Source organism: Cydia splendana, chromosome 23 (assembly GCF_910591565.1).
Source record: "Cydia splendana chromosome 23, ilCydSple1.2, whole genome shotgun sequence".
Classification (NCBI taxonomy): Eukaryota; Metazoa; Arthropoda; class Insecta; order Lepidoptera; family Tortricidae; genus Cydia; species Cydia splendana.
The window spans coordinates 12005657-12021752 of NC_085982.1; the positions used below are offsets into that span (position 1 = coordinate 12005657).

Here is a 16096-nt window from a genome sequence, read left to right on the forward strand (position 1 = left end):
CTTTACAGTTGATTAAATCATTGTTCGTTACAAACAACATCACAACAGAAATGTAAAAAATAGTCTCTATATCTAGGCTGATTATACTCTCGCGTCGAATGATGATGTTTATTATTTATATGACAGTTAATAATTATTATATGGAGATGATTTTACGTAAGCAGCAGCAGCAGCAGCAGTGGTGGCCGAGTGGATATGACGTCTGACTTTCAATCCGGAGGTCGCGGGTTCAAATCCTGGTTCGTACCAATGAGTTTTTCGAAACTTATGTACGAAATATCATTTGATATTTACCACTAGCTTTTCGGTGAAGGAAAACATCGTGAGGAAACCTGCATACATCTGGGAAGAAATTCAAAGGTGTATGTGAAGTCCCCAATCCGCATTGGGCTAGCATGGGGACTATAGCCCAAGCCCTCTCGCGCATGAGAGGAGGCCTGTGCCCAGCAGTGGGACGTATATAGGCTGAAATGATGATGATGATGATGATTTTACGTAAAATTTATTAAGACATTTCTAAAGAATAAATTAATTGAAGACCCGTATTTTTAAATAAGTATATTAATAACGCGTTGACACAAGCTCCTGATGACACTACTCGTTACGGAGTGAAACATGTTTTCGACTTAAAATACATGAGTGACCCGTTTTTAATATATTTAATATGTGTGTGTCTCACGAAAGTTTAGTTATTAAAACCGTTTTTTTAATACTTAAATGATAAACAATTCTTCAATTATTTTTTTAATTACGCCTAACCAATAGAAACATGAAGGAACTATCATAGGGTCTTCCATTCGAAACGAGGCTTTAAAATCACTCACCCTCATGGGCCCAGCTGTGAGTATCTCGAACTCGAAGTACCACTTGCCAGAACCAACAGCGTAGTTTTTCTCGGCTCGGTATGTTCGGAAGTCCGCTTGCTTCTGTTTCGAAGCCTCCAGCAGGAGAGCTGTAAGGAAAAGAAAGCGCTTTTTTAGGGTTTCGTGCCCGTAGGGTAAAAACAGGACCCTATTACTAAGACTCCTCTGTCCGTCTGTCTGTCTCATGAACCGTGATAGCTAGATTTGAAATTTTCACAGATGACTTATTATTTCTGTTGCCGCTATAACAACAAATACTAAAAACAGGATAAAATAAATATTTAAGTGGGGTTCACATACAACAAACGTGTTTTTTTGCCGTTTTTTGCGTAATGGTACGGAACCCTTCGTGCGCGAGTCCGACTCGCACTTGGCCGGTTTATTGATAGAAATAGTAATAAAAACTCAGACAGTAACCTTAACAAGCTTGTTTTAGGGGAACTAAATGACACTTGTATAATACTTCAACACATAGCTTGAGAACATTCATAACTCAGGTACCTACAAATATGTATGCTCACATGACACAAATAAATGTCCTTACCGAATCAGGGTACCTAGCCAACCTAGCCAACATGCCAGTAGTTTACGCTCCGTAGCGAACGAAACGCTGTCTCTGTCGCACTAATATGGAAGAGTTAACGATTGGCATGTTGGCAAAGTACCTAGGACCTCTAAGCTATGAAGGTTCTTAAACTAATTATGTCAAAAAAATTGCATTTATTTACAAACAAGATATATACTCGTACAGTGGTACTACTAAAATAAATTAATAACTAGCTTAAATCTAAAATAGGCCCTTGAGGCATTGTACCAAGGATGCTGGCGACATTTCCTCGCTGTATCGCAATGCTGATACGTTGTGCGAGGTAGCCGCCAGCTCTTCGGTCACAGTTACGTCAACCAGACGCTTCGCGATTTCTGCGAACAACTTATGCGAGCTGGGACCCCATGGACCTAGAGTCAAAATCATACGTCTATATTTGCAAATAATCTCTGAACTTCTCACCTTCGTGTTGTTCACCAGTCGGTGGATCTAACATATATCCGTACACGAGCAGCGTACGGACGGTTTCTGACGCGGTGTCACGATTGGCCTTCTTGATGGCGTCGTCGACTTTGGGATACGGCACCAAGTGAGGAGACCGGTGCATGTCGGGATCCTGTCGAGGCATAAAGTAATGATGTGCTTTATAAAGAAAAAAGTTATAGTTTACAGCGTTGGCCCTACGCCAACAAGCTTAAATAAGTAAATATTCTTTAATACACCACACAGAAAACAAATGGGGTTGGCCGAAGCATTTAGTAGATGGCGCCAGCGTAGTTTGCCCTTTCAATCCCTAGAACTGTGACAAATTATTGTTTTTTAATGGAATTTTATGCCCAGGATGCCAGCCCTCATAGAAAAAGGGGCAAGCTATGATGGCGCCATCTATGCAAACCTTTGACAGTTGCCAACCCCATTGAAAAAAACAAATTAACAATTTTAATATAGGTAGCAACAGACGGTCTTATCGATGTAATCGATCTCTTCTAGGCAACCTTAGCTTAGTCACTTTTACTTTACATATATTTCAGATTTTAAGTTATAGTTTGCTCATGCAACCAGCTAAAAAACATTTATTTAATAACGACATCGTTATTGCTCGCTAAAAAATGAAACAAAATGTTATTTGTAACATACATCGGCGTAAATTTAAGCCGAAGGACAGACAGTAACAGTATATTTGATTACCCATAATAAATAGTAGATCATAGTAGAAAAATGTTAGTTTACTTTCCAAAAGGGCCCCAAATTCTTATGTGCCCAAGGGCCTCAGCATAGTTTAAGCATACTTGGCAAAAACATTTTCAATATGCCACTTTATAAACAAGATGTCATAAAGTATAAAATAATTATTAAGAGAATTTTCAGACTCTTCTTAAAATAAATATGGGTTCGAAGTACCACACAAAAATGTACAAAATGATGACAGGCGCTATGTACGTAGATGTGAAGAAAATAAAGGTAACACAAATCTCCGGAAAATCTTCTTTCTTCTACAGTTGATATCTCCAAACTCAATGTGCTGTGACCCTCACACCTAGTAGTACTTTAGCGATACTGAGTGTGACTGTCCCAGCCACCGAATTTGAGATCGTTTCGGCCTCTTCAGTCTTCTTGTACTAATTTACCGATGGAATGTTTCCCAAATTAGAATATTGTACAAGGAACAAAATGTTCTACTTTCAATATTAAAACTTCCTTAAATTCTAGTGTTTTTTTAGAAAATTTTCGTATAACTTTTTGGAAATTCGCACAATTGTCAACAGGAGTAAAGAAAACAGGTGAATAGATACACAAATTAAACCATAGAAAAGTATAATGAAATTAATGAATAATAAATCACTTTCACATAAATGTCATTCATAAACGTCATCAGAATTTAAGTTGCTCACATTTCAATTGTCATCGAAATAATTAACGTTGATTATCGAAGTATTTGGCGATTAGTGGGCGACTATAACATACATTAATAATTAAGTAGGACTGTCTAGGTACCAACCTCATTGAGACCATAAGTCCATCCTTGCTGAATGCGCTCCCCGGTCCAAAGATTATGCGTGTTTTCGGCCAGTTGGTCGACTAGTTTGGAGTCATGGCTGTGTCAGGGTGACTGATACCAACCTCATTGAGACCGTAAGTCCACCCCTGCTGAATGCGCTCCCTGGCCCAAAGATTGTGGGTGTTTTCGGCCAGGTGGTCGACCAGTTCATCTATCTTCAATCTAAGTGTGACTGATACCAACCTCATTGAGACAATAAGTCCATCCTTGCTGAATGCACTCCCTGGTCCAAAGATTATGCGTGTTTTCGGCCAGTTGGTCGACCAGTTTGGAGTCATGGCTGTGTCAGGGTGACTGATACCAACCTCATTGAGACCATAAGTCCACCCCTGCTGAATGCGCTCCCTTGTCCAAAGATTGTGGGTGTTTTCGGCCAGTTGGTCGACCAGTTCGTCTATCTTCAATCTAAGTGTGACTGATACCAACCTCATTGAGACTATAAGTCCATCCTTGCTGAATGCACTCCCTGGTCCAAAGATTATGCGTGTTTTCGGCCAGTTGGTCGACCAGTTTGGAGTCATGGCTGTGTCAGGGTGACTGATACCAACCTCATTGAGACCATAAGTCCACCCCTGCTGAATGCGCTCCCTGGCCCAAAGATTGTGTGTGTTTTCGGCCAGTTGGTCGACCAGTTCGTCTATCTTCAATCTAAGTGTGACTGATACCAACCTCATTGAGACTATAAGTCCATCCTTGCTGAATGCACTCCCTGGTCCAAAGATTATGCGTGTTTTCGGCCAGTTGGTCGACCAGTTTGGAGTCATGGCTGTGTCAGGGTGACTGATACCAACCTCATTGAGACCATAAGTCCACCCCTGCTGAATGCGCTCCCTGGCCCAAAGATTGTGTGTGTTTTCGGCCAGCTGGTCGACCAGTTCGTCCATCTTCGGTGTCAGGGTGACAGCGCTCAGGTCTAGAGGTGCTGGTTTGTAGCCGTTTGACTGTGGACATAAAAAGTTATTTGTCAAAAAAATTAGGTTTTATCACTGACTGTGTTTTTCTTTCAACAGGCATCTAAGCGAGACGATTCTAATAAACCCAAACACAATTAGACTCCGTTGTTTTATTTATTTCAGAATTCCTACGGCCACCTCCTGTGCCCATCATCAGGTTAGCTCAATGCATTGTCACCCAATTTACATATTATTATTATTATTATAGCCTCATTTATTCCTTAATACATTAAAATATAGTACATAACAATAACAATTCGTAGATAATTTCACATGCAAAATTAGTCTAGATTTACAATCCATTTTGATAGTAAGTAAATTTAAATATTTATCTAATCTAATTCATTAAATTTTTTTGTTTTTTATTATTAATATTCAATATATGTCATGCAGTTTAATTAAATTTAAATTATTTATGTAGAATTTGAGTTTGCATTAAGGACCTCTCTTCGAGTGAAGGCCTCCTCCATATTATTCCATACATCTCTATCGTTAGCTTTGTTCATCCAGTCTTTGCCAGCTACTTTGTTTATTTCGTCTATCCATCGCTGCCTTGGTCTTGCTCTCTTTCGTTTATGTTGTGGTCCTGGCCAAGTAGTCACTTTGTATGTCCATTTCTGTTTGCTCATGCGTGCTACATGACCAGCCCATCTCCATTTCTGTTTTTTACAATGTTCCAAGGCGTCTATTACATTTGTTGTTTTTCTGATATCTGTGTTTCGTTTCCTGTCTCTCCTTTTAATATTTAAGATACTCCTTTCCATAGCTCTTTGGCATACTTGTAACTTATTGTTTATAGTATTATTGAATATCCAGGTTTGGCTGCCATATGACAGACATGGAAGTATACAGGTGTCTAGTACTTTTTTCTTAAGCTTTATAGGAAGGTTTGATTTCAACACTTCTTTATAACTCCAGAATTTACTCCATGTAATATTTATTCGCCTGTTTATTTCGTCGTAGTGTCTTGATTTAGTAAATGCTAATTGTTTACCCAAATAAATATAATCCTGTACATATTCTAGTTGAGTCGTGTTGACGTTGATGGGTATTTTTATAGAGTTAGTCATGATTTTAGTTTTTGTGGCATTTAACTCTAGTCCTATTTCTTGGCTGACTTTATGAAGTTCGCAAACCATTTTTTCTAATTGTACTGCTGTTTCTGAGAAGAGAACGATGTCGTCGGCGAACCTCAAATTGCTCAGAAAATTGCCTTTTATGTTTAAACCTCTCTGTTTCCAGGTAAGTTTTTTCATAATACTTTCAAGAACAGTAATGAAAATTCTAGGCGAGAGCGGGTCTCCCTGTCTAACTCCTCTGCAGATTTTGATTTCAGAGCCTTTAGTTTCCATTTTTACACAAGATACACTCTTGCTATATATATCTTTTATAAGCTCTATAGTCTCGTACGGTACGTCACATTCATATAAAGCTGTCCACATGCTTTTGTGTGATATGGAATCGAATGCTTTCGCATAGTCGATAAAAGCTAAGTAAAGCGGACTTTGGTGTTCTTCATATTTTTCTATGATTTGCTCTAGCGCATGGATGTGGTCCGTTGTCGAAAAGCTTTTTCTAAAACCAGCTTGTTCTGGTGGTTGATGATTTTCAGTGTATTTTGCTAGGTGTTCTTCGAGACAAGACGCAAATAATTTATACAAATTCGGTTGTAAGCTGATAGGTCTGTAATTATTTATATTGGCCGGGTCGCCCTTTTTGTACAACAATATTATATCTGACTTTGCCCAGTCGGTGGGTATTTTTCTATCATCTAGGATCTTGTTAAACAAGTTTGTTAAGTGAGGGGCTAGCAGAAACTTGCCTATTTTTATTGCCTCTTTTGGAATACCGTCCGGTCCATGACTTTTGTCCTGTTTTAGTCTATCTATTTTTTTCATAATTTCAGAATCAGAGAATCTGTCTAAAGTTGTAGAGTTATTGGCGATGGGTTCAATTTCCTCTTGGTAGTTATCTCGCGATGAGTAGAGATTTTTATAAAACGATGTGGCAGTCTCTATTATTTTTGATCTTGAGAAAGTCTTTTTATTGGTAGAGTTGGTAGAGTTTTCATTTAGGCAAGGAATCCATTGTTTGGTACTTTTCAGCGCTTTGTACCCTTTTTTCAAGCTGCCTGATGAGGTAAGATGATTTTCTAATATTTTTATCCTATACTCTTGATGTTTTTTCTTGATAAGTCTATGTATATGTTTATATAAGTAGCTGCGCTCCTCCTTTTCTTCTTTTGTCAATTTTTTCTTAGTTGTTAGTTCATGTCTTCTTGTTATTAGTTGTTTTATATCTTCCGTAATAACACTGTATTTTTTCAATTTACATATGTAGGTAGGTATATAAATTTTCAGCTTAATTGAATAATGGGAAGAAGGTTTAATTTAGCATGCAAGAGTTGACCCAAACAAATAAACATTTAAAGCTGAATAAAAACTTGTAAAAACCCTCAGCTCCTAAAGTATCCTCAAAATATGAATTTGTAAATTTAAGGAAACAATATTGATGTTCTTTTCACAAATGTACCTGCATGAAGGGCTCATTAGGCAGCCTGACGTTTCGGATGCGCGCCGGCGGCTTGTCCAAGCTGATGTAGTAGCCCAGCGCCAAAATTGTCCTGTATCGATATAGAAAAACATTTTAGTAAGCCAAATGGATTTATATCCGAAAGATCTACCAAAAAGCAATCTAGAGTTAGGCCAAGAGAAGTCTGCAACGATTTTGATAGCACAAGCAGTGCAAGTGTTATTTTAAACGTCAAACTTTTATAAAATTATGACGTATAAATAACACTTGTACTGCTTGTGCTATCAAATCGTTGCAGACTTCTCTTGGTCTAACTCTATATCTAATTAAATAAATAAAAAAAACTAGTGGCTATGTAAGCTGTAGACCCTTGTTAGCCACCCATATTACTCTATTACCAATTGAGCATTTCACCATCCCACATTACATGGCGACCCAGCCTCTTACTTAGATTAGCCTAGTTTCTTAATATGAATTCTATACCAGTATATTTAAGGTAAAAAGTAGCTTGAGCGACTGCAAAGCAACCGAACGGAAGCAAGCGAGTTTGGAGTGCCCCAATATTAGACCCTACTACATTGAAATAAGATTGAAACTTACTTGAGCGTCTGCACAGCGAGCTGAATATCGTATCGCTTTTCAGCGGCGGGTAACCTTTCGAAGGGAACCAAGCAGGGATGTATCTTGTGAAGGTCTTCACGTTGAGCGCCATACATCCAACCGGCTTCGATCTGAAACGAGATTTTTTACTTTAAACATGCATTTCAGTTTTGGAAGACCTACCGATACGGTCAGAATTATTTTAGTCTATTCCAATGAATAATACAAATTGAAGAAATTATTTTTTTAAGTATTTTTGTAATACGAAACAATGTAATATGATTTTACTCAAAATAACTATTCAAGATTCTCGCATTTAAGAATACTAAGTATATATTTTAAAAAACAGAATAAAGCCAAACATGAAACCTTATTATCTAGTTGTTAATAAGAAACTTACCTTGTTCATGGCCCACATTTCGTGGATATTTTCAGCCAATTTATCCCTGATTTGCTCCACGTACGATGGCAGTGTGATCTGCAAAAGAAAAAAGTAAAACTCCGTTCGTTCCGTTGCCGGGCGTCAGACCGTCAACAACTCCTGAGGATGCCTCGTAGAGAGGCGAAACACGTGTCGAGGTTTATTCTTTTGGTGGTGGTTTGTTATATTTATTTGCGTATTTATTTTTGCGGTGGGAGGGTGGGAATATTAATTGCATGTAAAAATACGCAAGTAAATATAACGGGTTAGCACTGATTGACTAGCACGTTATCTTTTCGCGGATTAGCAAAATAATATTTTGGTTTTAAAGTAAAACTCGAATAAGTAATCCCTTCCAGTGCGGTTTCAAAAAAATGTCTTTCTGCAAACTGTCCAAACTGTTTGGCAAAGATGCCGAAGTAGAAGCAAGGCTTCAACCTTGTTGAGAATTGAAACAATCCTCCCGAGTCCCTGAGGCCTTTATAAAGGATTTAATCCGAATCGAATTTTGAATTAAAATGGAATACAAGAAGGTTCCAATTTCAAAACTACAATAACGACAAGGGGGACTCAGGAGGTTATATGCTTAAAACACGCACTAGAAAGCTACCACGTGCGTGCCCATGTTTCGTATAGTTTAACAGTTTAAACTCTCGCATTTTGTACACATATTTAATTACACAAACGGGTCTACAACAATGAAAGTACATCGCGGTAGACCCGTTTGTGTAAATAAATTCGTGTAGTGTCTCCAGTTTTTTTTATTATTATTATGAATGGGCTTACTCATGGCCACACCCGAGGCGTAGACGTGGCCTACGATGGAGCGAGCTCGCCCAGAAGGTGCCTGTTCACTCTTGATTTAATAGATGGCGATAAAACTTACCAGAGTTGTATCAACTGGTGTTGGCACGAAAGCCGTATCATCTTGTAATCTTGTAATAATGCACGCTTGTCTAAGTTTCCAAAGTAGAAGCAAGGCTCCAAGCTCAACACTTGCTGAGGGTTGAGGGATTCTACTAGGGGTGAGTAGATTTCAGTACCTCAAAGTTTATGAAGTAACCAATAGATGGCGATAAAACTTACCAGAGTTGTATCAACTGGAGTAGGCACAAAAGCCGTATCATCTTGTAATAACGGTGGTCCTGCCAATGCACGCTTGGCTAAGTTTCCAAAGTAGAAGCATGGCTCCAAGCTCAACACTTGCTGAGGGTTGAGGGATTCTACTAGAGGTGAGTAGCCTTCAGGTGCTGCGTAGCGGAGACGGCCGTGTTCGCCTCCTAGGAGGAAACGGCAACTGGAAAGATACACGCCATTTTATTATTACCATTTTTGGTTGTTGGTTGGGTTGATGGGTTACACGTCGGAAGGGAGGAGCCCAAGCGCTATATCCGTACAAATCGTTCTGCCATTTTTTGCGGGGGGAAGCGTGCACACAGTCGCACTACTCACTCACTATAGTTCGTTTATTACCATTAGAAAGAAGGTAAGCGATCTTGACATGTCTTTTAATTGAAAAATCAGTAACTATTACGTATGAAAGCAGAAGAATATAAACTATCGTATTAGATTCATAATTGTTACATATTTGCCGTGACTTATTTTTAAAACATGTTTTTCAATTAAAAGACACATCAAGATTGTTTACCTTATTTCTAATGCTAAAAAAACGAATTATACATACAAAATCCAATCTGTAATGACACGTCAAAGACAAATCTTGCACGCCTCGATCTCTTTTTGTGTATCTGTACACAACACGCACCGAGCTAGTTGTGTGCATGCCCAGTTAGGCATGGGCATGTGCTTCGGCAGAGGGGAAATAGTGCGAATGCCGACTCCCTTCCCGGTGTTGCTCGAAGGTCGTAGTATTTTATTGTCTGTGCCTCCCCAAAAAGATAAGATAACATAAAAGAATGACTGTGTGCTTCATAAGAAGGCTCAAAGTCACCCAAAGGGCATTGGTGAGGGCTATGCTGGGAGTCTCTCTGCGTGATCGCATCAGGAATGAGGCCATCCGCAGCAGAACCAAAGAACCGATGGCCAATGGGGCGGAAAACTTCTCGAGTGGCGACCACGTACCGGAAGGCGCAGCGTCGGTAGACCCCCCACAAGGTGGACTGACGACCTGGATGCGGGTGGCACAAGACCGGTCATTGTGGCACTCTTTGGGAGAGGCCTATGTCCAGCAGTGGACGTCCTCTGGCTGATATGATGATGATGATGATGATGAACATAAAAGAACCGGTTAACTCACCTCAGTTTACTAGAGCAGCTGATAACCGGGAAGAACATGCCCTCCAGGTTGAAGTTGGTGAAGGAGCCGGTTACCCGGACGCCGTTGAACATGAAGTTGATGATCGGCACGGTGAGGTCTAGCGCACAGCCGATGACGTCACCTGAAACAGACATATGGTTAGCATTAAATAATAGTAGTTTTGTGTTACAAGGGATCAAAATGATATATTTCCGTCAAGGGCGTACATTGAATCCTGAATGAAGCGATGGATTCTACAATAATTTCACTACGTTCGGGATTCTAAAGTAGACAAATTTGACAATACATGTTGCACCGATCGAAAAGTCTAATGCTCAACAATTTTCAGCTAATATTATAACAGGATTTACCGGAACTCTATTTTCAACTCCTGCTTTTAATATTAGTTGTAAACTAGACGGGCCCGCAGCTCCGCTCGCGTAAATAAAGGCGCTGCCGTCACGGTATCAGCCATCCGCGCGTAAATTAATTATAGAAATAGTAAAAGTATCTTTTAAGTGGCAAAAAAGTGTTTTGTAAAATAGACTATAGTATAACTCACTACAATAAACGTTATCTCAAAGAATTGTAGTGGTAAAAGACGCTGTGAGTTTAAATAAGTGTTCCCGTACTCCATACTATGCACCAGTGACTTTTTAAAGTGATAACTTCAATATTAATCTGCCTATCTAAATAGTGTGATTAAAAAAAGGGTTTATAAACTCACATAAATAAGAATTCATGCTTACAACTAGTGTAAATACCAAAACATTCAAATTGCATAACTGCCGCCGAAAGGACGCTACATTCCAATGAAGTCAATGACCCTGTGTCAAAATGTTGTGAATATTGTAAATAAACTCCATATAAGTTGACTGGATTGTTTGTAAGTGCTGTGCAATTATATTTCAGTGTATTGGAATAATTCATAACGTGAAAAATTCAAACTGCATAACTGCCGCTAAAAGGACGCTACATTCCAATGAGGTCAATGACCTTTTGCCAAAATATTGTAAATACTGTAAATAAACGCCATATAAGTTAACTAGATTGTTGTTAAGTGAGTGTAATTGTAGTTTCAGTGTATTATTACATTACCTACTGCGAGATGGAGACTAACTGCAGTAAATGCGATGATATTATTACTGATAAATATCGCTTGTTATGTGTAAGTTGTAAAAAGTCTTACCACATGGATTGTACACATGTAACTATAAGTCGATTTAATCTGATGGAAAATGACAAGAAAATATTCACGTGCCAAAGATGTATGTCTAGTTCGGACGTAAACTTTTCGTCTCCAAACTTTGCGCGCGAAAATGTTACAATCAGAAAGAAATACAAAATAAATATTCAGACCGAAAATTCCTTCTCTGGGTTGTCAGAAGACGAATACGAAGACGCTTCTCCTTCGAAAACACCAGTATTGAACAGAAACTACCGTGACATACGATTAAATACCAGTTATACACATCAAGAGATGTCCAATGAAATAAGCGAACTGAAAGAAAAACTACATTCTGCTGACACGGAAATCGAGAAATTGTTAGCTGCAAATAACTCGTTAACTAAGAGGCTTACAGAGTGTGAGTTGATTTTAAAAAAGTTAACACCTGTCTGCAGTTCTACCTCTAACATGGACAAAAATATCACCATGAAGGAAAAAAAAGTGAAAAGGACTAAGTTAGATTTCTCATCTACTGAAAAAAGTGTAGAGAATAATGACCAGAACAGAACGGAACCTTTGTTAGAGCTTCCGAAAGTTCCTGCCACGCCCTCAGCGCCACCTGTCGTACAAATTGAGAAAAAATCACCGGAGCCCACCCAAACAATTAACTTATCTAACAGCAACACGCAGACACCAATCCTCAGTAATAGCACTGGAAAGAGCTCTTCTCGATCTCGAAACAGAACTACATATCCTAATATATATAAAAATCAGTTTCAAGATGATTTTGAAAACAGAATCAAGCTTGGTTTGCCAAAACGTAAACTTGTAGTACTAGCCGACGAGGAAGGCAGAAATCTCGGACCATCGCTAAATACCATGTACGGTTCCTATTTCGAAATAAAATGCTATTCAAACCCCGGGGCTGAAACGAGCCATGTACTGCGTGCACTACCAGAAGATGGAACACTGTTGAGCAAGGACGACTTCTTGATTATCATTACCGGCACCAACGACAGCAACCCCAGCAAACTATTCGCGAATTTATATTATTTCATACAACAAGTAGCCCACACAAATGTTATCGTTGTACAAGTACCTTATAATAAATACTTAAACGAAGCCCCACTAAACAACATGCTTAAATATATTTCCGAGCAATTTGACCATTGTAAATTTCTTACACGTGATTACAGTTACAAGCCAATTGGTAACTCCAGTAAGTTCACAACATTGAAATATTTTACGACAAGAATATTTCACCAAATAGCATGTTCACTATACACTGATTTCTACCAAATGCAACTTCTACAACGCAATATTATTGGACCTAAAATCTCATATACTGAACGTAAGTGTAGTCCCGCTGCGAAGCCCGCTCAGCAAGTTGCCGAGAGCAGTATAGAAATAACCGATAATCATCGGACATCCCCTAATAAGTTTTTTCGTCGCTTCTCAGTCTGATAACATTGTAACTCAACAACGTAGTATATATGAATGCAGTAAAAACCTGGATAAATTTATGATACTTCACCAAAATATATGTGGATTATTAAATAAACTTGATATTTTAGAAATAACACTTAATGAATTTCAAAACAACTTTCAAAACGTTGATGTTATCTGTTTAAGTGAAACATTTATCAAAAAAGGCTCTGAAAAGAACATAAAATTAAACGACTTTAAATTAGCTGCTTCATATTGTAGAGATAAATGTAGAGGTGGCACAGCAATACTCGTGAGAAAGTCACTCGAGGTCCAGTCAATTGAGATTATGCCAAAGTTAGCATCTAATTTATATTTTGAATGCTGTGGTATTTTAGTCACTAGCATTAATTTAATAATAATTACTATTTATAGAATACCACAACAAACACAGACTCATTACCGTATATTCTTACATAAGCTTGAGAGTTTGTTTCAATATTTAGCCCTTAAGTACAAAAAGAAAAAAATTGTGATATGTGGTGATTGGAATATAGATACCCTAAAAGATAATTCCGTCACGAAAGATTTATCTAGTTTATTGAAAAGCTACAATTTTACTATGCATATAAAGACGCCAACTAGGATTAACGCCTGTATCGATCAAATAGCTAGTAATATGCGTTGTGTAAAATCTGAAAATATCAAACTTGACTTGTCGGATCACGATAGAGCTCAATGTATCATTTTAAACATTAATAAAATTAAGTCCTACACGACCTGGTTTGAGATGAAAAGAGATTATTGTTGTGATAATGTCAGGAAATTTATTGACAGCATTAAGGCTCTCTCCTTCAGTGACGTTCTAAGCTGTAACAACGCCATTGAAGCTTTCAACTTGTTTTATGACTTACTGAGACTGTTCTATGACTTATGTTTCCCACTCATTAAAGTCAAAATAAATAGTAGGCAAAGCAAACTTAAATGGCTATCTAAAGGCATCCGTAAGTCATGTCAGGTCAAACGACAGTTGCTTTTCCAAATTAGAAACAGTGGAAACAAGTCGGACTCTAGTGAATTTTTATTTAAGAGATACGGTAGATTATTAAATAAATGTATTAATAAATCAAAACAGATCAGCCATAGTAAATATATATCTAGAAATAAAAACAAGTGTAAGGCAACTTGGAATCTTATAGCATCTCAAGTATCAAACCCTAACTATGCGACTGATATTAATAACTTAAAAATCAATGACAAGTCTTATAACAATCCACAAGATATTTGTAAAATTTTTAATGACCATTTCATTGAGTTGAGTAAAGTTAACAACAATCAGGGACAGATTAATGTCGAAAGCAACCAATTTACAATGTTTTTAATGCCAATAGATTACAATGAGGTCCTTAAAATTATTATGTCTTTAAGTAATAGTAACACTTCTGGCATTGATGATATCACAACTAAAATAGTAAAACTAACAGGATCATTTATAAGCACCCCACTGTCACATTTGATAAATTTGTCTTTTCTTCAAGGTTATTTTCCAGAACAGCTAAAACTATCCATTATAAAACCGCTATTCAAAAAAGGAGACCGTGAAGACCCTAATAACTACAGACCAATTACTATTGTCTCAATATTGTCGAAAATATTTGAAAAAGCTTTTTGCACTCGATTACACAATTTTTTAACTAAACATAATATCTTACACCCTAATCAATATGGATTTAGAAAAGGTCTCAATACAGAGGTGGCATGTTTTGAGTTTATTAAATATTTAACTGAATCTATTAATGACAAATTGCCGGTTATGTCCATATTCCTCGATATGACTAAAGCTTTTGACCTAGTTGATCACTCAAAACTTCTTAAAAAATTGGATGCTTCTGGAGTCAGAGGCCATTCGAACGATTGGCTCAGATCTTATTTAGATAATAGAAGGCAATGCACAGAAATCTCTAAATTTGTAGAAATTAAAAATCAAATACACAAAACAATATATAGATCACCTAATCGTAATGTAGTCTCAGGAGTACCGCAGGGTAGTAATTTAAGTCCACTGTTATTTTTAATATTTATAAACGATCTTCCTAAAGCCACACAGCCCAAATCCATACTTTTTGCGGACGATACAACTATTATAGTAAGGAGTCAAGATCCGTGTTCATATGAGGCAGATGTTAATAAAGCCTTGACTGACATTAATAATTGGATAACTAATAACAACCTTCTCATAAATTTATCCAAAACTCAATACATGCAATTCCATTCATATGGGGCAACCCCTCCTCATCTTAATATCAACCTTGACGGTGCTGCTCTTCAGAAAACTGACTCAATTAAATTTTTAGGTTTATATATCGACTCTTATCTAAATTGGAAAGAACATATAACATCAATATGTTCAAGGCTCGATCGTTTTGTATTTGCCTTAAGAAAGTTACGCGATTCTGTATCTCGTGAAGCTGCACTTGTAGCTTATCATGGTCATGTAGCATCCATTCTCAACTACGGCCTCATCCTATGGGGTAACTCTGTGGATGTTGAAAGGGCATTCAAGCTTCAAAAGAGATGTATACGTGTAATTGCAAATGCTCCTGTAGACAGCAGTTGTAGACCTTTGTTTAAACAGTTCAACATCTTGCCTTTGGCTTGCATATATATATTAAAAATTTGTACTTTTGTTAAGCAATTTCCAAATTATTTCGTAAAGCGTTCAGACTTGTTTTGTGCTAATCCACGACCACAATATAAAAATTTCCTCAATCAGCCACGATGTATGACCAGCATTTATAAAAAAAATGCTTTTAATATGAGTATTGTGATCTTTAACAAGTTGCCTGTTCAAATAAAAGCTCTCGAAGGCAATGAGTTTAAGCAAACTTTAAGAAATTGGCTTCTTGATCGGTGTTTCTATAGTATACAAGATTTTTTAAATAACGTAGATTAAGTAACGACCTGTGTAAATTTGTAAATAAATGTTATCTGTAATCGATTTGGTTATGGTTAAAACTATATAAATGGCTGTAGGTAATTATAAAGTATTTGATAATTTTAATAAAATGTTAAAGCTTTCAAATGTAACTACATATTTTTTAAGATGCCTTTATGGATTTGCATGCTGTTTGTATACAGCTGAAAAGGTGGAACATAATACTGTATAACAATAAGACCTGTAATTACCCTTTTTTGCAAATAAATAAATTGTTTGTTTGTTTGTTTGTTTAGAATCCTGAGCGTAATGAGGGATTCAAGTGTTAACGCCCAA

General features: G+C 37.4%; 1 protein-coding gene across 1 annotated transcript in view; it reads right to left on the bottom strand.

The window, feature by feature from the left end:
• LOC134801880 (ryanodine receptor) overlaps positions 1 to 16096 on the bottom strand; it is a 228446-nt gene that overhangs the window by 134148 nt on the left and 78202 nt on the right. Inside the window, exons 18-25 of the mRNA XM_063774533.1 lie at positions 10233 to 10374; positions 9062 to 9272; positions 7955 to 8032; positions 7555 to 7685; positions 6955 to 7045; positions 4261 to 4410; positions 1873 to 2026; positions 825 to 952 (exon numbers count right to left, since the gene is read on the bottom strand). Coding sequence (XP_063630603.1) covers positions 825 to 952; positions 1873 to 2026; positions 4261 to 4410; positions 6955 to 7045; positions 7555 to 7685; positions 7955 to 8032; positions 9062 to 9272; positions 10233 to 10374 — 1085 coding nt within the window. The remainder of the gene's footprint in view (positions 1 to 824; positions 953 to 1872; positions 2027 to 4260; positions 4411 to 6954; positions 7046 to 7554; positions 7686 to 7954; positions 8033 to 9061; positions 9273 to 10232; positions 10375 to 16096) is intronic.